We start from the raw sequence: 22,230 nt of genomic DNA on the forward strand, positions 1-22,230 counted from the left end.
CACCCTCCCTGGCCAGCTCAAAGCCTGCTCAGCATTCTGCCTCTCCTTGCAGCTCAGGTGATTTAGAGGTGGGAATCTTGTTCTGGAGCCGGAGTCAGGGACAGCTTGGCTGCCAGATACAGTCAGACTGATAACTCTTGTTCACATTGAGCTGATGGAAGGCCAGTCATACTGCCTTAGGAACCTGGATCATGAAGTATGTCTCCACAGCCACCTCACAATCCCACTTTACTCCCTCTTTATCAGTGCAAATTAATGCAATAAAAAGCTATGCACCCTGTGTGAGGTATAATAAAATTAAACAGCACATAGATTTTATTGAGCGTGCTGTAAGAGGCAGTATAATACACCAACAACATGGATGTTAAGTTGGCTGTTACGCAACTGCTCAACTACTAAACTGTGATGTGAAGTGTGAATATTTTGTCTTCTGACTTCCTGTATATCACTAAGTACAACAGGAAATGGCTGTCATTAAGGCAAATGTGGTGTGCTGTGTGTATTTAACAAACTGTGTGTGTGTGTGTTTGTGTTTTTTTAGACCTGCTGTTTGGCGTCCCTGGGAAGTACACTGGGGTCAGTCACTACAACAGGAAGAGGGTGGTGACGTACACAATCACCTTAGTGCTGGCCAGATACGATGCAAGGTGAGTCACATATGCAATAGTAGAGGAAAATAAAAATGCGGTTTTACTTGAATTGAATTTTTTTTTTTTTAGATATTTCTATTTATTATCTTTTTTCACTTCACACCATAGAAAGGCAACTGTCTTAAAGTGATGTTTAGAATCACATTTATTTAAAAGAATTAAACAAAACTGCTGGATTGCTATAATAATATTTTTTAATAAATGCCTAATATTTGTTTAATCAATCAATTTAATCAGGCTTCATCAAATTATTCCATATACATGAGGGGGTCCTGGCCATATTTTCTGTCTTGCATGGGTTCCTTGGTTGAGAGAAAACTGAGAAACTCTTCTCTGTAGTGGTTATGATGGTCTTGGTGTCTTTGTGTGTCCAGGTTCTTGGGAAGCCTGCGGGCCCGTCTGAAGCAGCTCCACCCGTCAGCCAACTGCAGCCTGAGAGAGGACCACATGGTTCATGTCCACTTCAAAGAGGAGATCGGCATCGCAGAGCTCATCCCCCTCGTCACCACATATATCATCCTTTTTGCCTACATCTACTTCTCCACACGTGAGTGTGGCTCCCGGCCCGTCTGCTCTGTCCTGCGTGTCTTGTTCCGCTGTAGTTTTTTCTTCTTGCCTCTTTCTTTTGTTTGCACACATCGCACCGTTTAATCTTTGTAACGCGCCAAAGATCCAGACTCATGCCCATTGTGCCTTTGTGTGCGCACGTGTGCTTGTGTGCCAAGGTTGTTCCTGTCTGGTGCAGGGATAATCCTCACACAGGAACATTGTACAGCACTCTAAGAATGCACTTACCTAACCCTGAGCGACGTGCCAATACAAACATTAGTTCATGGAACAAAGTATACAACATTTATATTCACACTCAAGCTGATTAGTTGATTCACGTTTTGTACCTTGTTTTTTCCAAATGTAATGTGCAACTGACCTAAAAACTGACTGCGACTACGTACGTTTTCATTTTTTAGAAAGAGAAAAAAATGTCTTGATTTGCATTTAAAAAATGAGGTGTCTCTTTGTGTATTTTTTCTTTTTTCAGGAATAATTATTTAATTTTTGAATTATAGTATTTTAAGAAAATTATGTGGCAAGATCTGTAGAATGTAGGGATTTTGGAAATTGCTCAGTGTTCAAGAATTTTGGATCATAACTCCTAAATTCATCTTGGAGTTTTTGTTGCCTGTCCGATCACTGGCCGAGACTGGCTATTTTCTAAAGTTCATATTTATTTTGATAACACGTACCTGTTCTCTGTCAATGAAACTCTTGGCACTCAGTTGATTCAGCAAAATGGCTGAGGTGTTGAGTATTTATATTAACAGTTTAATGTGTAGCTGTACCGTCCTGTCCTCAACAACTCTTCTTTGTTCCCTCCCTGCAGGTAAGATTGACATGGTGAAGTCTAAGTGGGGTCTGGCTCTGGCTGCTGTGGTGACGGTCCTCAGCTCTCTGCTCATGTCTGTGGGACTGTGTACGCTGTTTGGACTGACACCCACGCTCAATGGAGGGTAGGAATGCCCTCTGTTTTCTGCATACTTCAGTGTTGGAAAATTACCAAATAGTTTTGTCAACACTCTGGTTCGTTTGTTTGCCCGTCTGTCGGCGGTACAAACAGATGAATGCAGAGAGTCTGTGACTTGTTTTTGGCAGAAGGAAATAAATAGTTCATCTTAAATGATTAGCCATAACCTCAAGACCAGCGAATGTGGAACCAATTGAGAATCCAGGGTGTTAAAAAAAATAGTTTGACTTGAAATGAGTAACAGAAATGATGTGTTTAGGTGCAACAGTGTGTAAATGTTTGGTGGAATCCTGCACTTGCTGACTTCAACTTCAACTTTAATGGTTTAATGATTTTTTTTTTTTTTATAGTGCTGATCAGCGAATGTTAGCATCAGCATCTATGTTACAGATTGTCATGTATACATTTTTTTCGACAGAATAGGCCTGTCATGATAATTACTTTTTCAACTTATTGAGGTTGGAAAAAATATCGAGGTTCTGTCCATATATTGCATGATATTACCCGTTGTTTTAGCCAACATGATGACTGTTTTATTATAGGACTTGGATGCAGCGCCTAAGCATTTTTTCACAGCACCCAAACCTATTTGTATTATTTCTGGGTCAATATATTGCCCAACAAAAGTAGTTATCATGACAGGCCATTGATAGAGGTAACTTGATGAAGATCAGTTGTAGTACAAACCAGGCCGCTGACCAAAGCAATTACTTTACTTTACTATTACTTTTTTTCCTGAAAAAATAGTTGAGACTAATTCATTGATTATAAAAATAGTTAGCAATTCTCATTGCGGCTCTAGAGACCACAGAAAAAACCCCCCAGTAAATTTAGCGTCTGGGTCACAGTTTCTGCAGAGTCATGCTCTGTTATTCACATTCAAATGTATCCTGTTATCCTGCTGCCTCAACAGGCCGTTACAGTTTTATCATTATTTTTTATCTTCTTCACAGAAATGCAAGGACAGGTCCACCAGCACACACTTTCACACATACATGCTGCGTTATTGATTTCCCACTTCCTCGGCATTGATTATACATGGATTTGTGTTAATGTTTACAGCGTGTGGGCGAAAAGCCAGTGTGTTATTGTGAATGAAAAAGAAGGGAAGGGGCATGGATGAGGGTGGGACTTCATGAGGGGGAGGAGATATACTGATATTGACTTTTAATGGTTGTCCAATCACTTGAGGATAGCTAGAAAGCTGACATCATGGCGTGATAATGGCACACTGCTGTCCAATCAATGACCGGGATCCACGCATGGGCTGCTATGGGCTGTGCTTGCACTTGTACCGTGTTTGCATAAATCCACATCAGGGTCAGCATGCAAGATATGCATGCAAACTACACATCCTGCTTACTCATAGTCGACTCCTCACTCAAGGCTCCTGAGATAGTGGTGTGTGTGTGTGTGTGTGTGTGTGTGTGTGTGTGTGTGTGTGTGTGTGTGTGTGTGTGTGTGTGTGTGTGTGTGTGTGTGTGTGTGTGTGTGTGTGTTACTGAATGCGTCTGATGTAACGTGCAGAGCTGTTGACTCCTCTGTGACCCAGTTATACACTTACTTCTGCAGTACAAGCTTATCTAAACTCTCAAACTAATCTCCCTGTACACTTGAACAGAGCAGGAAATTCCCCGCAGACTCCTGCCAAGTATTGATAGGTCATTGTGAGCGTAGTTATAATTTGATTTATTCTCACTGCTGCTCTGGCAGGAAGAGACGCCTCTTTGGTGAAATAACTGGTGTAGTTTTGGCCCGTTTCTCCCTAGTTATCCTTTATGTCTCTCTCGCTATATGATTGGTCACCCATCCCGAGTAATAATCTAACAACACTGAAGGCTACTGTGCCACAGACGGGCAAAGAGGAACATATTCACAGATTAGAGCAGCTTCACTGAGTGAGCAGAGCTTTGTTTCGAAGGGACGGCAGCAGATATTGTTGCAATAAACATCACAACCTCTATGATCTAATTTCATGATGACGAGCATGACCAGTTTTCCAGTGATGAAGTCGTCTCACTGGAGAGCAGCTGAGCAAATTTGCTGTCTGCTCCACAATCTGGTGCTGAATTGGGACTACAAATTGAGGACAGGTACTTTGAGAGCAGGGTTAAAATTTCAATACAAAATAAAGTTTTAGTTGGTTTATTTATATTTTACTCTGTAAAACCGTGGCTTATTTATTTGAATTTTAACTTTTCAGTTAACTTGAAGTTCTCTTTTGGACGCCCCTGTGGACAAAAGCAGCAGTGTTTCTACTGCAATAACCACAAACTATAACATTAAAAATAAAATAATGTGAATAAAAATCCCCTGCTTCATTTTAACTGGCTAAAATACGACTCACTGTAAACATAAACACAGGCTCCTCTCTTCTGATTTCAAGGAGAATCCGACATTAAAAACAACAATACAGATATAGCTGATCTTCTCACGGATGGTCTTGATTGCTTATGTAGGTCATATAGAGACATTAGTGTTAATCTGAGACTGTTTAATAACCAGTTAAAGACTCTTTGTAGTAACTTAAGTTAAACATATGCTAAAAGGCATTTTAAAAAAGGTTAGAGGTTTGTGTTATAAATCTTGACAAGATTTTTGTATTTACTGTGAATGTATATCAGTTATCGGTGTCCTAGATTACTAATAATCAGTATTGGCCCCTTTGAAAAATGATATCAGTCAACCTCTATAACAAATAACATGATGATTCATCTGACTCTTACTGTAAGTTATGCCCTTGATGGTCACACAGTCAGTTATGTAGAAACAACAAAGCTGCTGGTGAAATCAATGACCATCTGAGTCATTATGGTTGATGCATACATTTTTAAAAAGTAGTGCTTCTCCTAAGAAAGAAACATGTAAATGTATTCTACCAAACTCAGTTTTAATTATTGCCCTCCTTGATTGGGGTTTATTATAATGCTGATGATCCAGGAACTAAAGCTTGTTTAGTGATACTTTTGATTTCATTGTCAGATGCTATAACGTGCATGGGGAGAAAAGTAGAGTCAGAGGTTCAAAAACACATGCTAAAGTGACATGAGAACATTTACATAGTGATAATCATGTTTTCTGTCTGCAGGGAGATTTTTCCTTACCTGGTGGTGGTGATTGGACTGGAGAACGTCTTGGTCCTCACCAAGTCTGTGGTGTCCACCCCCGTCGACCTCGAGGTCAAACTCCGCATCGCTCAGGGTAAATCTAGACAATGTATAACAAGTCTGTTTCAGGTACAATGAGACCAGCGGCCAGATGCCAATTAATCAGTAAATTTGTACTACTTCACCAAGTAGGTATTCTGTTCTTTCTAAAAAGTCACAGTCTGGTAAACTGATTAGCTTTTGGAGTGTCTTACTGCATAAATTGCCATATTAATTATCCATTGCTTCTTTTGTCTATTTATATAGATTTTGTTTTAGATAACCCTGTTGTGCGTTTCTACCTCACCTGCACGTCTTTTTTTTTCTAACTTTTTTCTTTTTGTTTTTTACTGTGCAAATAAAACACAAAACATTTCTTTAATGTTACTGTTTTTTTCCAGGCCTAAGTAATGAGAGCTGGTCTATCATGAAGAACATGGCCACTGAACTGTGCATCATCCTCATTGGATATTTCACTCTGGTGCCAGCTATCCAGGTAACAGAAATATCTTATCTTACATTGTCTTAATCGGATTCAGGTTTATTGTCAGGTGTACACATACAAGAAATTTGCTTTGAGTATTGATGCATAACACTAAACGTAGTGTGTAGAAAAATATAATAATAGATACAAAGCAAGTACTGCAAGTCAAGAAGCATAAATTAAAATTTTACAAATATTGTAAAACAAAAATATCTACAATATGTCATTTAAATGAAAGAGCTGTGCAGGAATGTGCAACATATTCATTTATATGTTTAACATAAATATATATGAATTGTTGCCTCTGCAAACAACAAAGTATAGGAAATAATAGTTAGACATGTTTTGTGCTGAAGAATATGTTAATGCAGTATAAAAACTACATCCTCTGTCTCCTCTCTCTTTCCACACTAAACCTTGTGTGTCCTTCCTGCTGCATGACACACTCAATCCAAAAAGTATTAGAACTGTCTTAGGAAATCTTATGTTCTAATTCAGCATACATGTGCTGTTAGTGGCAAGCTACTGCATTACTCATTTTTATGAGCCAGCTACTTGTCATGCCACAGTTTTTTTGTTTTTTTTTTAAACAGTGAAAAATATGAGAAATCCTAACGTGCTTTGCCTGTGTGCTGGCCTGATGTGTCCCCTGCTCTCTGTATGTTGTAGGAGTTTTGTCTGTTTGCTGTAGTGGGGCTGGTGTCTGACTTCTTCCTGCAGATGTTCTTCTTCACCACAGTGCTGTCTATTGACATCCGCCGCATGGAGGTGAGAACTCTCACACATACACTCAAACATCAGTTTGTACCTCATAAAATCCCCATTTTAAGTTTCAGCTATTCTTCATAATAATTACTTTCAAAGCACACATACCAAGTGAAAAGAAGTAAAATCCACCCGTTGTTTACCACTGTTTTGAAGTGTGCCTGTATTTATTCTTAACAAACATACATATATCTGTAAATCAATCGTAATAATCAATGCAAACATCTCAAATATAAACATGAAGATAACATGAAACCTGGGGCTCTTCCTCATGAGCAGCTGTAGGTTATATGTGAGGTCAGATAGAGGTCAAGAACCCAAATACATTCACCACATAGTTTTCAGATTACTGCTTTTCCACATGTGCACTTCTTATTTAAAACCTCTTACTGTTTCACTACCTGTCACACACATACTGAAACCTTTCAGTGGTGTTTAGCTCAGTGCCCTGATAAATGAGCATTAGCACCATAAGCCTATACATATACATACACACAAAAAATCTGTTTAAATATCCTTAAACCCTTAATCTTTCGAGGAATATGGGATATATGTTAAATATGTGATTAATATGGCTTCAACTAACTATTATTTGCAAGTAATCAGCTGATTTCTTCTTCTTCTTTTTTTTTTAGTCTTCAAATATTTTTTTTCCAACTAAATGTCCAAAAGTCAAAGATATTCTACAATGATATACAATGATATAATACACAGGACAGTATCAAATGCTCGTCTGAGAAGCTGAGCCTGCCTGACTAATTCCTTCACAGAGAGAAGTGCAAGAGCAAGAACTGTGGTTAAACTTAAAACAGTCGATTTATTTGCACAAGAATTTGGATTTTGGTGTTGGAGGGCTGAGGATTAGGACCTCAGTTTTACTCCGGTTTACTTGTAGGAAACTTTTTGCCATTCAGGATTGTACAACCTCAGTACAGCTCACCTGGGAGTTAAAACAGTTATGTCGTGGTGAATAAAACATTTTAAGAAGGTTGAAACAAAGTGGTAAACCAAACTCACTCCCCCACAGCTGGCTGACTTGAACCGCCGCCTACCAGCCGAAGCAGGGCTACCGCCACCCAAGCCTGGCCCGCTGCGTCCGCGCGAGGTCCCCCCTCCGCCACGACCCTCCCCACACACAATCACCCTGCAGACCCCGGCCTTCAGGAACCTGAGGCTTCCCAAGAGGCTGCGCGTGGTGTACTTCCTGGCCCGCACACGCCTGGCTCAGCGCATCATCATGGTAAGAAGATGGATTCAAAACCGCCTGTAAATTTTTGTTGTGTTATGGACAGTTTGTTGTCTGACTTTTTTGTCCTTTTGCATTGTTCCTGTGCCTGAAGTCATTGTGTTATTAATTGCATTCTTGTGTATTAATGTCATGAAGATGGGACTGTTTTGTCAAATATTTGTCAGATCAGTGACACAGCAGTGTGGCTGCACCCTAAAGCTGACTTTTATGTGCAATGTGTGCTTATTGCTTAAAGTGGATAAAGTATCTCGGCAGTTGAAACCACAACCATTGACTGGTAGCTTAAGGCCACATCCACATTAATCTAAATCTGAAAAATTGTTGTTTAGGCTCTTTTTTTCAAGGTCTCTGTCCAAACAGAAATGTAGATGTCTTGTCAAAATAGTGTAGTTTCCCCTGTCCAAACGTGGGGCCAGCTTTTACGGCTTCATCCACTGTGGAAATCATCCTTGTTTTAAAATTTGGGGGATGTAAAATACCAGATAAAGCTGGATTTATGATTGTGTGGTAAAGGGTTCCAGCATGAAAGACACCCCTGCAACATCTAACCACACGTTGGGGCTATGGGGAAATACTAAGTTATTGTCTCCTTTTCAGTAAGATGCTTCAAGCCAAGGCCTCCTCCTGTTTGAACCCTCTCATTGTCGCTTTATATGATAAAATCATGTGAACATGGTTTCTTTAGGGGATTCAGCATGATATATCCTGATCATATACAACACATTTGTCTATTGTTGCAGAAGAACAAGTGCAGTGCAACACTGAGCTATGAATTAAAACCCTATGCAGGAGGTAACTATGGCAGGACTGCAATTAAACCCTTGCATCAAATACAAGACCAGCTTAAGTTTGGCCAAAATGATGAGGAACAGATGCATTTTCTCTGTTGGCTAAATTATGTGGTGACGTAAATGGATAAATGGATAAATGACTAAATGTGTGTCATGCGAACCCTGTGCAGATCAGAAAGTATCATTTGAGTTTTAATGCTGATGGAGTTTCTCTGCTTGTTGTGGCACAATGTGATGCACGTGAGTAATTGGTTTGTTGTGACAGCCAATAGCCAACAAATCTGTTTGACAGGAAGAAAGTATGCCTGATAATAAAAATCAACATAAATGTAAAGAATGAGATAAATTCCTTTTCAAGGGAAAACGCTGTAGACTTTCTCTTTGCAGGGTCACAAAAATTGAGTCATGCTCTGTTTTTACCAGCCAGTAAATATCAAATAGCATTTATTTTCAAAAACAACATGATAACACTTACATTTAATTTACAGAACAAACTTTAGATGATACAGTTATAAAGGCATGAAGAGAAAGGATGAACAGAGACACTGATAGCGCAGTCACCTTTCATGTCAGCAGTGGAGGTCTGCTGAAAACACAAAGCACTGCAGCTGGCTAATAAACACCGCATCAGTTTTCACTTTTACTTTATTTCAACACCACCGTAATTATTGAGCTCAGAGCTGCCAACTTGACTACTTTCTCTCTAAATTTAGTGACTTTTCAAACCTTTTCGGCTCATTATGGCAGATCGCCCTCAGAGTTTTATCTGTCAGCCTTCAGATTTTTTCATTATTGTTAAAAAATCTGTCAGTGATTTAAAATATTCAGTTAATGTGACCTCTGCTTGAAGTAAAAGTCAAAACAAATCAAGCAGAGAACTGATCATTATCATTCTGCTTCATCTCCAGGTTGGCACGGTGATCTGGATCGGCATCCTCGTCTACACCGACCCGGCCGGAATACGCACCTACCTGGCAGCGCAGGTGTCTGAGCAAAGCCCTCTGGGAGATCCTGGAGGAGGTGGTCTGCCCCCGCACCTGGGCGTAGCCCCCGTCTTTCGCGGAGGAGATCCCACCAGCACCCTCAGCATCCACCCAGCACCAGATCCAACTCCTTTACCTGAGAACCAATCACAGGGCCACCATGGCTCCGCCAGGGCAGAGCCCCTCCCTCAGGCTCCACCTGCTGTGCCCCAGATCACCTGGGGGGCGGAGGACGAGGAGGGCTGGAGGAGGCTCTCCTTCAGGCACTGGCCATCACTCTTCAGCTACTACAACATCACTTTAGCCAAGAGGTGAGTCAGGCAGGCAAAAAGTCTTTGACGTCCTGGAGAGATTCAACAATCAACTATATTCCTGGTGCATTTACAAACAGCAACTGACAAATCCTACTTAATCTAACGTTAATTAATTGCTTGATGAGTTGATTAAATGTTATTTTGTTATTGCTGATCATTACAGACCTCTGACCTTGATTAAAAATCAAATGCAAACCCTTGAGTTACAGGTTTGAACTCCTGTCAAAATGTAATAAAGTAGTCCAGACTTTGAGAAGTTCTGGGTTAAGTGATAAACCTGCTCCCTTATACAAAGGTGCTTTGACCGGTCTTGGATTCTGCATAGAGAACCCCATCAGGTTTTATAATTTCCTCTCTCTTTTCTCTCTTATTACTGTCTGTGTCCTGTTTCAGGTACATCAGCATCCTCCCTGTCATTCCCGTCACTGTTCACCTGAGCCCCCAGGAGGCCATTGAGACGCGTCACCCTCAGGACACCAGACACCCCCCTCCACCCATTCCCAAAGTCTCTGATCTACAGACGGATCTAACCCTCTACAAGTTAGTACTAACACACGTTACACCAGTTTTTATAGAGCTGATGACATGACGAATTTCAGCAAGTGAAAGTAACACTCTTAATAGGTCAGTTTCAACATCTCAAAAGAACGTTATATGTAAAATAAATACTCAGAGTAACACATGATCTGTCTGCAACAACTGTCAGAATCCTCTCATCCAAAAAGCAGTAGTGTAGTCTCATATTACTGAAAAACTTAAAACATGCCAGTCTTAATTAGAAACTTTTCAGTAGGTAGGGGAAAATCTGATCACTGAGCAGCTACATGTAAATGTGTATTTTAAAGTAATTTGTTTGGGGCCCCTAGGTTCTTATCTGCATGTTAACATGATCATGAGAAAGTGAATTTCATTTGTCTGAAATGTAGATTAAACTAAAATGTTGCACAGTGCAAGTATTTGTTATCATTACATTTGTTGTGATTATTAGATGAAGTTGCGTTGAGTTTATATTGTTTGCACAGTGCAGATAAAAGCACTCAACGCCTCTGACTTTGTCATGTTTTATTACTTCATAGCACTGAATCACATTGTAATCACTGATCAAACAAGGTCGAAATGACATCATCTGTACAGTCTGATCTAATTGGTTATACTGCACCTTGTTACAACAAATAGAAAAACCTTCACTCACGGACTAGTGTAAGCAGAGGCCACAGCAGTTAAAGGTCCTTGGCCTTGGGTCTTTCCACCAGACTGTCATTGAACTGATTGCACAGTGGACATTGAAACTTTCGCTTAAGTCTCCTCTGCAGTTGTCTTCACCTGGAGGTAGAGCAGTAAAGCGGAATAAATTATAAGGTGATTTGGGTCGAGGTCATGTCGAGCTGTCATATGTAACACACATTTAAGGCCAACTCTGGGCAGAAAACGATGACACAGTGGATTTTTAAAAAATTTGATTAGCATGCATTTGATTTAATGCGGAAAATAAATCTTTTTCAGGTCTTGTATGGGGTAATATTTGGAACTACACAGTGTATAGGAGCCCTTTTCTTTTATGGAATAAAGGAGAAGCCACATCTTTGAATCAGGGATGCGTGACATGCGCTGTGTCAAGTGTCACTTGACTGATTGTTATCTTATCTGAGGAAAAAATAGAAACAGAACAAAGAAGAAGGTTTCTGGTTTTTCTCTGCCTTCCGGGACATATTGTTTCTCATTGACTGGACCAGCCTGACCGACTGGTTGCTTCAGAGATACTTGAGATCTGTGATGTAACAGTGGGGAGGAAGACGATTTATCCTGTATTGTCCTAGAACAATTAAATATGCCAGTTGGTTAAATGCATCTCTTTTGTTCTGTAGTGTATAGTTAGAGTTGGAGGAGATACTGAGGTGTTGGACAGTGACAGGGCTTTTTCTTTACTTCTCTGTTCTGATAGATGATGTCTGACTGCTGTGTATCTGGAAAACGTGTGCATGGAAAGAGTGTTGCATTCACATGATTACTGGGTTACAGTTGGAATGAATGAAAAGAAACAGAAAATATTCACATTCAAAAAGCTGGAATTAGAGAATTTTGGGGTTTTTTTTCTTTAAAAATTACTCAAACAGGTTAATTAAGTCAACCACTTATCTGAAGTCAGGTTGTGGAGGTACCAGTTCCAGCACGGGACCCCAGGGGAGGACATCCCTTTCCCCGGTTACATTAACCAGCTCTGACTCAGGGATCCCGAGGCATTCCCAGGCCGAGGTGGAGATAAAATCCCTCCACCTGGTCCTCGGTCTGTCCCCTGGCCTCCTCCCAGTTGAACGTGCCTGGAACACCTCTCTGGGGAGGCAACCATGTGGCATCCTTATGAGATGCCCAAACCACCTCTAAAGGAGCAGCAGCTCTACTCCAAGTCCCTTACGGACGACTGAGCTTCTCACCCTATCCTTAAGAGAGATGCCAACCACCCTACAGAAAAAAAAAGACATTTCAGCCACTTGTATCCACAGTCTTGTTCTTTCGGTCATGACCCACCCTTCATGACCAATTTATGGTTTTTCAATGAGAAAATTTCATAAATTGTTCGTCATTTTGACTTACAGCATAGGCCTTTTACTCCTGGAAATCAAGGCTTCATGTTGTGTTTTGGGTCTGTCTGTTTAGGAGGCCTGTGAACTACATAAATTTTTCCTGGAGTGTGTTTTAACTGTACCGTGTTGCGTAAGGCGCTGTGTTGTCACTTTGACTGCTCAGAGGAAGGTTGAGTCCTTCGTTTCATCTCTGGACAGTAGATACGAAGGCTATCAGCTGAAGGTAGGTCAGGGTCATGACCTTAAACAGCGGGGAAGTGGCAGCTGAGGTTACGGCACCGTTAGATGACCCTGAGACAGAGAGAAGGCCAGTGTGATAAAGGTGAACATGTTGTTACAACAAGATTTAGCAGGTTGCAACACTGGAAGATTTTTTTTTTTTTAAATCACTAGAAAAGATCTTTGCTTGCAGCCAAAAACACAACAATGGAGCCTTGAGGAGTTCAGTTCAGTTTACATGTTATTTAACAGTCAAATGTTCCATATACATCCAGTCATATTTGACTGTGATGACTTATTTCAAACAATACAAACAACAACAAACAACTCTGCCTGCTTCAGAGCACATTTACCACGTCTCCCAACCGCCTCCCACATTAGCATTTAGATTTGTTTGTATTTCCAGTGTTTTCTCTCAGTATGTGTTCATGTTCATTCAAAGGCCCTGTGACGTGGTGGAGGAATCAGGAATTCAGCTTAAAAAGATCTACAGTCAAACATCAAACAGTATTAAAACCTCAGAGAGGAAAGAGTGACGTTATCTTCTACTTGAGGAATGAGTTAAACCACTAAACTGAAACACTGTGTCATGTCCTCCTCCTGATGGCACCTAACGCACGAGTCCCAGGAGCTGGAAAATATGACTGAAAATTGTATCACAGTTCATCATGTTATGTGCCATTTCTTTGTCATCTCAGTTGATTTTCAAATGCAGAACATCACATGATATGGCCTTTTCTTTTTTTCCTTGAAGCAAATCTTGGTTTATTATTAGGATAGTATCTATTTTTTTCACCTGTTAAAATAGTTGATGAGAAGGATGTGTCCTGTGTGAAGGTTCTCAGCCAATTGTAATGTTTTTTTAGTCTTTGACCTGAAAAGACTTTATAGCCCAGTGATTCCAACAGTTTGAAAACATTTTGTTTCAGATTCTGTCAAACATTGAAGATGGTTTCTACTGTTTAACTGGTCACGCCAAGTTTTATAAAACATATTAATCAATTTCAGTGTATAATAATGCAGTAATGACGCCATGAACATTTTAATGGCTCTTTTAATGTCGGACTCTGTTTTTGAGCACTTCACTCTACACTATTTCTCAAAAACTCATTTCAAAGACTTGTAAGAATCCTCAGTTGGTTGCTTAGTTTTATAGTTTGAACAATTGAAGGTGTGTATTTACCATTGTACACCAAACAACTAATTGATTAATCGAGAAAATAATTGACTTGATTAGTCGACAGTGAAAATATCACTAATTGCAGCCATATTTCTTTCTCGTCATTCATTTTCAATTTTCAGTTTTCCTTCCTGTTCCCTTTATTCTGCAGTGTGTGTTCACAGTGGGCTTATTTCTGTACAGCCACATGTTCAGCTGGTCATAATTGCACATCATAAACCTGTCTTAAGACTACAAACACACATATTTAAGGCTTTAGGAAGCAGTAGCCTCTCTGCTCATCTGTTTAGGTTTGGTGACACAGGTTGTAGTAGAAAATGTAAGCTACATCTATTTAAACTGGGAACAGCAAGAGCTTATATCTTTAAATGTTGCAAAAAGACACAAGAAGGTAAGCTTTTTAGCCTCAAACCTCCAACGGAGATACATGCTGCGCTTCTTTGTGTATTTTTCTGTAATGCAAATCTATGTGTCAGCACAGAGATCAACCCTCCACTTTGTTCCAAGTCACTGTCTTTGTAGAGAAGATTTCTGAGCCTCTGTGTACGTGCTGCACTGCCACATGCAGCTCAACTGGGTGCCACTCAGGCATTGCCAAGATCAGATTTGATTCCCTCTGAAGTTAACTATAAACTGATGTCAGGGTTCTTTGCGTGACTTCAGTTAGACGGGGACAAATTAAACATCTCACTTCCGGCCTCTTGTAAGAGAACAAGAAGTGAGCGATGAGAACTCAGACAAAGGACGTACTGTTGGCTTAACGTGGCTGATTTTATTCCATGAAAGCTTGAAGGCTAACAAAACAAATACAGGCTGACTCATATTCACTTGTTTCTATGTCAGATTCCAAGGATCGAGGGTTGACAGGTCACTCAAATGTCCCAATACATTACTTATTATCTAATAAAAGCAAAAATGCCCCCAAAATACAAGTTTCCATCTTATAGGTTATGACGCAGCTTTCCTCACGCTTCTAAATTCACTTTGTACTTCACTAAACGTGACTTTTAGTCGTAAAAGACTGGTATTTCAGGCGGAGTAGTTCACACTCCTCTGGCAGGTTTCATCGTCACAGTTATGATACATTCCACAGCAGGCAGGAGAGAGCAGTCTGATATGTCATGTCAAGCTTTGCCAGATGGATATTTCAGCACATTGTGGGATTGAATTTGTAAGATTGCACCTGTGAGGGAGTAGCTGCAGAATATTTTTGGATGGGAACTCAGTTGTCATGTTGTATTGATGAAGAATGTGTCTCTGAAAGTATCCAAAAGCTGTTAAAAAAGAGAAAAACCTTCTGTCTTTACATTAATGTTTAAGATACATAAGATCAAGTGTACTAATAATAATTTTCCAGTGTAATATTCCAGTTGAAAATTAGACTTTATGGAGCACTTCTGGTGATAAGAAATGAATGAAATGCTTTCAAACTTATTTTAAAATTAAATGAACAATTATTAGAAGACAGTGGTTGTCCACTGTGTAAATATGTAGAATGGTGTAAATGCTGACCTCAGTGTTGCTGCAGAAAACATTAGTGTTTAGCTGATTATAAGGGGAAAAAAAAATCTTTTATTTGTCTCCTCTTTTGTCCCCCTTTCCATCCAGGGTGGCAGCTCTGGGTCTGGCGGCGGGTGTCCTGCTGGTTCTGCTGCTCTTCTGTCTCTACCGGGTTCTCTGCCCACGTAATTACGGCCAGAACGGTGTCCCACATGGGCGCCGGCGCCGAGGGGACCTACCCTGCGATGACTATGGCTACTCACCACCCGTCAGCGAGATCTCACCACTGCTGCTGAGGGGCCACAGTATGGTGAGAATCAATTAATACAAAAGAAAGAGGAAGAAACCTAGACGACTGAAAAAAGGATTCGTTTGGTCAAGATGATTTTCAGGCAGCAATTTATAACCAAAAAACGGAAGACGAAAATCTCTCTTTGGCTCCATTTGCATGGGATTAACATTAGAGGGGGATTTAGGGAGTAAAATATTCACTTTTCCTCTTCTGAAATTTAACCAACTCCTCCGGAGGGCATTTTAACGATTGGGAAATTAACATAATAGGGTCCATAATTGACATTGATGTTAAGAAGGACAAAGACAAAAGCCTCCCCAGAGAAGTAAGAGAGAAGTGAAGGTGAGCCAAAGATACTGCGTGAGGTGAATCTGAATCAGAAATCTGGTTCACTGTTGAGTCAAAACTCAGCCAACTTTTAACACACAAACATGAAACACATTTATATAATTCAGTGTCATTTACACTTCCCAAAGATATCGTTATCTGTCCATCATCATTAAACCTTCATAAATCTGCGTAGAGATGATAGAAAATGGAGTATTTATATCTTGGCTGAGAAGAATCATCAGGTTTTTAAGTTTTCTTCTTTATCAAAGTAATACTGTGAGAGTTGTTTGGACATTCATGGGTACATCGCAGGCAGGAGCCACTGATATCTCATACTGCATGCTTTTATTGTGGTGACAATTTGTTTAAACAAATATAGGCTGCGGCTTACATTGCACATTGCTCCAGGTCAATGGTCAGCCAAACACTGGTTCATACTGTGTCTTTCTGTCTTTCAGGACATCGAGTGTTTGGCCAGTGACGGGATGCTGCTGGCTAGCTGTTGTCTGGCAGGACAGATTCGGGTTTGGGATGCCCAGACTGGTGACTGTTTGACCGTCATCCCAAACAATGGGTGAGAATGTCACAGTATCAGTTTGGGTTTTCAAGTTTTCAGTGCCTTGATGGTGACACTGTCGTCCAAGTTTGTCCAGCACTTGGCAGACTTTTTATTTAAAGCTTGTAGCACCCAATAATGTAATAATTTACTGAAAATGTAATAATGCCTGAAAATGTAATAAAATTTGCACTTAACTCAATCGAAAATGTAATAAAACTCAATAATGCAATAACTTGACTAATAATGTAATAAAATATTCTGACTGATATTGTAATAACATTTTTACCGATATAATACCTTATTACATTATTGGAGATTTATTACATTTTCAGGTGGGTCATTTTTAAAAAAAAAATAATGTAAAACTTGACAGATAATGTAATATAGAGTTCTACATTTTGTGTTTTGAGAATCCAAGACTGTTATATAGCCTACACTGGATTTGAAACAACAGAATGACTGAATTGCAGACCTATACCATACAGCTATATGCACATGCAGATACTCAGGGACATCCTGGTCCTGCGAGTGTGTGATGGACTTACCTCCTTTGGTGACCAGAATTCCAGCTCAGATATATCTGAGCTGGAATTCTGGTATAGTTTTTGAGCAGCACTGGAGACCCCAGGTAACTTCCCTAAACGTACCTCTTCACTTCAGTTTTCCAACATATCATTACCTCATGAAAACAAGTCAGTGACACTTCATTTGTAAAGATATAACATAAGCATTCCTAACACCCACATCACATTACGTGACACCTGACATAAATATAGGCCTCACTCATTAATGGTCTCATGAATGGTCTCACTTTTAATCAGTAAGATGTCAAGTGACAAAGTGGTCAGTCATAAAGTATATTATGAGATTTACCTGTAGGCTTTAAATAAAGATTAAATTATCTTGAAAACTGAGCGGGCACTGCTATATTAAGTGTAAAGTCAACAGGTGATTGCACAGGACAAACAATTCTAGAAATAGTCTAGTAAAATACGAAGGTGAACAGATTTTTATTAAGTGCCCTGCTCACAGACCCATAGTATAAAATTCAAAAAATCGAACCAAGATATCTTCTTTCAGGCAATCTCCATTTATTAACAAACACGTTAACGATGTAAACAACAGTGAATATAATAGCCTATAACATATAACATATAACCAATCCTGAAACAGTCATTTAACAGGGTGTTTCCATCAAAGGACCCAAGAAAAGATGAAAGTGCAGCTTCACAAAAAAAAAAAAAGAACTGACCAGAGACAGAGAAAGAGACGGACGAAACATTCCAACAGTCAAACATTCCAACATCTTAACAGCTTCAGTGGGTTGCCATTGTCCTGACTACAGAGAGTATCTGACATAAGAAGCCACAGCACAAATGATAGACTGGAGCAAGACCCATATTAATAGTCCTTTTCTGAACATTTAGTGTCCTTCTGTGTTTATTTTGTGTCCCTCTCTGGTCATTTTATTTCCATTTTTGCTGCTTTTGTGTCCTTCTGGTCATATAGTTTTAATGATGTATAATAACCATGTATGTGATTTCAGGCTTGACTGTATGTATGTATGTATGTATGATTTCAGGCTTGACTGTATGTATATATGTATGTATGTATGTATGTATGTATGACTTCAGGCTTGACTGTATGTATGTATGTATGATTTCAGGCTTGACTTTATGTATGTATGTATGTATGTTTGATTTCAGGCTTGAATGTATGTATGTATGTTTGATTTCAGGCTTGACTGTATGTATGTATGTTTGGTTTCAGGCTTGACTGTATGTATGTATGTATGATTGATTTCAGGCTTGACTGTATGTATGTATGTATGATTGATTTCAGGCTTGACTGTATGTATGTATATATGTATGTATGATTGATTTCAGGCTTGACTGTATGTATGTATGTATGATTGATTTCAGGCTTGACTGTATGTATGTATGTATGTATGTATGATTGATTTCAGGCTTGACTGTATGTATGTATGTATGATTGATTTCAGGCTTGACCATATGTATGTATGTATGTATGTATGATTTCAGGCTTGAACATATGTATGTATGTATATATGATTTCAGGCTTGACTGTATGTATGTATGTATGTATGTATGATTTCAGGCTTGACTGTATGTATGTATGTATGTATGATTTCAGGCTTGACTGTATGTATGTATGTATGTATGATTTCAGGCTTGACTGTATGTATGTATGTATGATTTCAGGCTTGACTGTATGTATGTATGTTTGATTTCAAGCTTGACTGTATGTATGTATGTATGTATGTATGTAGGTTTGATTTCAGGCTTGACTGTATGTATGTATGTATGTATGTAGGTTTGATTTCAGGCTTGACTGTATGTATGTATGTATGTAGGTTTGATTTCAGGCTTGACTGTATGTATATATGTATGTTTGATTTCAGGCTTGACTGTATGTATGTATGTATGTATGTTTGATTTCAGGCTTGACTGTATGTATGTATGTATGTTTGATTTCAAGCTTGACTGTGTGTATGTATGATTGATTTCAGGCTTGACTGTGTGTATGTATGATTGATTTCAGGCTTGACTGTATGTATGTATGTATGATTGATTTCAGGCTTGACTGTATGTATGTATGATTGATTTCAGGCTTGACTGTACGTATGTATGTATGTATGATTGATTTCAGGCTTGACTGTATGTATGTCTGTATGATTGATTTCAGGCTTGACTGTACGTATGTATGTATGTATGATTTCAGGCTTGACTGTATGTATGTATGATTTCAGGCTTGACTGTATGTATGTATGTATGTATGTATGATTTCAGGCTTGACTGTATGTATGTATATATGATTTCAGGCTTGACTGTATGTATGTTTGATTTCAGTCTTGACTGTATGTATGTATGATTGATTTCAGGCCTGACTGTACGTATGTATGTATGATTGATTTCAGGCTTGACTGTATGTATGTATGTATGTATGTATGATTTCAGGCTTGACTGTATGTATGTATGTATGTATATATGTATGTATGATTGATTTCAGGCTTGACTGTATGTATGTATGTATGATTGATTTCAGGCTTGACTGTATGTATGTATGTATGATTGATTTCAGGCTTGACCGTATGTATGTATGTATGTATGTATGATTTCAGGCTTGACTGTATGTATGTATGTATGTATGTATGATTTCAGGTTTGACTGTATGTATGTATGTATGATTTCAGGCTTGACTGTATGTATGTATGTATGTTTGATTTCAAGCTTGACTGTATGTATGTATGTATGTATGTATGTTTGATTTCAGGCTTGACTGTATGTATGTATGTATGTATGTTTGATTTCAGGCTTGACTGTATGTATGTATGATTTCAGGCTTGACTGAATGTATGTATGTATGATTGATTTCAGGCTTGACTGTATGTATGTATGTATGATTTCAGGCTTGACTGTATGTATGTATGTATGTTTGATTTCAGGCTTGACTGTATGTATGTATGATTGATTTCAGGCTTGACTGTATGTATGTATGTATGATTTCAGGCTTGACTGTATGTATGATTGATTTCAGGCTTGACTGTACGTATGTATGTATGTATGATTGATTTCAGGCTTGACTGTATGTATGTATGTATATATGATTTCAGGCTTGACTGTATGTATGTATGTTTGATTTCAGGCTTGACTGTATGTATGTATGTATGATTTCAGGCTTGACTGTATGTATGTATGTATGATTTCAGGCTTGACTGTATGTATGTATGTATGTATGATTTCAGGCTTGACTGTATGTATGTATGTTTGATTTCAGGCTTGACTGTATGTATGTATGTATGTATGATTTCAGGCTTGACTGTATGTATGTATGTATGTTTGATTTCAGGCTTGACTGTATGTATGTATGTATGTTTGATTTCAGGCTTGACTGTATGTATGTATGTATGTATGTTTGATTTCAGGCTTGACTGTATGAATGTATGTATGATTTCAAGCTTGACTGTATGTATGTATGTCTGTATGTATGATTTCAGGCTTGACTGTATGTATGTATGTATGTATGTATGTTTGATTTCAGGCTTGAATGTATGTATTTATGTATGTATGTTTGATTTCAGGCTTGACTGTATGTATGTATGTATGATTTCAGGCTTGACTGTATGTATGTATGTATGTTTGATTTCAGGCTTGACTGTATGTATGTATGTATGATTGATTTCAGGCTTGACTGTATGTATGTATGATTGATTTCAGGCTTGACTGTATGTATGTATGTATGATTGATTTCAGGCTTGACTGTATGTATGTATGTATGTTTGATTTCAGGCTTGACTGTATGTATGTATGTACGTATGTATGATTGATTTCAGGCTTGACTGTATGTATGTATGTATGTATGGTTTCAGGCTTGACTGTATGTATGTATAATTTCAGGCTTGACTGTATGTATGTATGTATGTATGTTTGATTTCAGGCTTGACTGTATGTATGTATGTATGTATGTATGATTTCAGGCTTGACTGTATGTATGTATGTATGTATGATTTCAGGCTTGACTGTATGTATGTTTGATTTCAGGCTTGACTGTATGTATGTATGTTTGATTTCAGGCTTGAATGTATGTATGTACGTATGTTTGATTTCAGGCTTGACTGTATGTATGTATGTATGATTTCAGGCTTGACTGTATGTATGCATGTATGATTGATTTCAGGCTTGACTGTATGTATGTATGTATGATTTCAGGCTTGACTGTATGTATGTATGTATGATTGATTTCAGGCTTGACTGTATATATGTATGTATGTATGTATGATTGATTTCAGGCTTGACTGTATGTATGTATGATTGATTTCAGGCTTGACTGTATGTATGTATGTATGAATGTGATTGATTTCAGGCTTGACTGTATGTATGTATGTATGATTGATTTCAGGCTTGACTGTATGTATGTATGTATGATTTCAGGCTTGACTGTATGTATGTATGTATGTATGTATGATTTCAGGCGTGACTGTATGTATGTATGTATGTATATATGATTTCAGGCTTGACTGTATGTATATATGATTTCAGGCTTGACTGTATGTATGTATGTATGTATGATTTCAGGCTTGACTGTATGTATTCATGTATGTATATATGATTTCAGGCTTGACTGTATGTATGTATGTATGTATGTATGATTTCAGGCTTGACTGTATGTATGTATGTATGTATGATTTCAGGCTTGACTGTATGTATGTATGTATGTATGATTGATTTCAGGCTTGACTGTATGTATGTATGTATGTATGTATGTATGATATATTTCAGGCTTGTCTGTATGTATGTATGTATGTATGATTGATTTCAGGCTTGACTGTATGTATGTATGTATGTATGTTTGATTTCAGGCTTGACTGTATGTATGTATGTATGTTTGATTTCAGGCTTGACTGCATGTATGTATGTATAAATCATACATACATACATACATGGTTTATATATCACTTTGAATGACGGGGCGGTATGGCTCAGTGGGTAGAGTGGCCGTCTTGTAACCGTTGCTGGTTCGATCCTGGCCTGCAGAGCTCATGTTGAGGTGTCCCTGAGCAAGACACCGAACCCCTAACCGCTCCTGATGGGTCGTGGTTAACGTATTGCATGGCAGCTCTTCTGCCATCAGTGTGTGACTGGG

The 22,230-nt window shown here is 38.7% G+C and overlaps 1 protein-coding gene across 2 annotated transcripts in view; it reads left to right on the forward strand.

Annotated features, from left to right (window-relative positions):
* scap (SREBF chaperone) overlaps positions 1 to 22,230 on the forward strand; it is a 53,791-nt gene that overhangs the window by 14,009 nt on the left and 17,552 nt on the right. For both annotated transcript variants that reach the window (XM_084727559.1, XM_084727558.1), the window contains exons 6-16: positions 542 to 647; positions 1,025 to 1,197; positions 2,032 to 2,158; positions 5,261 to 5,373; positions 5,720 to 5,814; positions 6,472 to 6,570; positions 7,595 to 7,807; positions 9,516 to 9,901; positions 10,298 to 10,444; positions 15,494 to 15,695; positions 16,466 to 16,581. In XM_084727559.1, coding sequence (XP_084583685.1) covers positions 542 to 647; positions 1,025 to 1,197; positions 2,032 to 2,158; positions 5,261 to 5,373; positions 5,720 to 5,814; positions 6,472 to 6,570; positions 7,595 to 7,807; positions 9,516 to 9,901; positions 10,298 to 10,444; positions 15,494 to 15,695; positions 16,466 to 16,581 — 1,777 coding nt within the window. The remainder of the gene's footprint in view (positions 1 to 541; positions 648 to 1,024; positions 1,198 to 2,031; positions 2,159 to 5,260; positions 5,374 to 5,719; positions 5,815 to 6,471; positions 6,571 to 7,594; positions 7,808 to 9,515; positions 9,902 to 10,297; positions 10,445 to 15,493; positions 15,696 to 16,465; positions 16,582 to 22,230) is intronic.

This window comes from Lutjanus erythropterus, chromosome 9, assembly GCF_056507025.1.
Source record: "Lutjanus erythropterus isolate fLutEry1 chromosome 9, fLutEry1.hap2, whole genome shotgun sequence".
Classification (NCBI taxonomy): Eukaryota; Metazoa; Chordata; class Actinopteri; order Lutjaniformes; family Lutjanidae; genus Lutjanus; species Lutjanus erythropterus.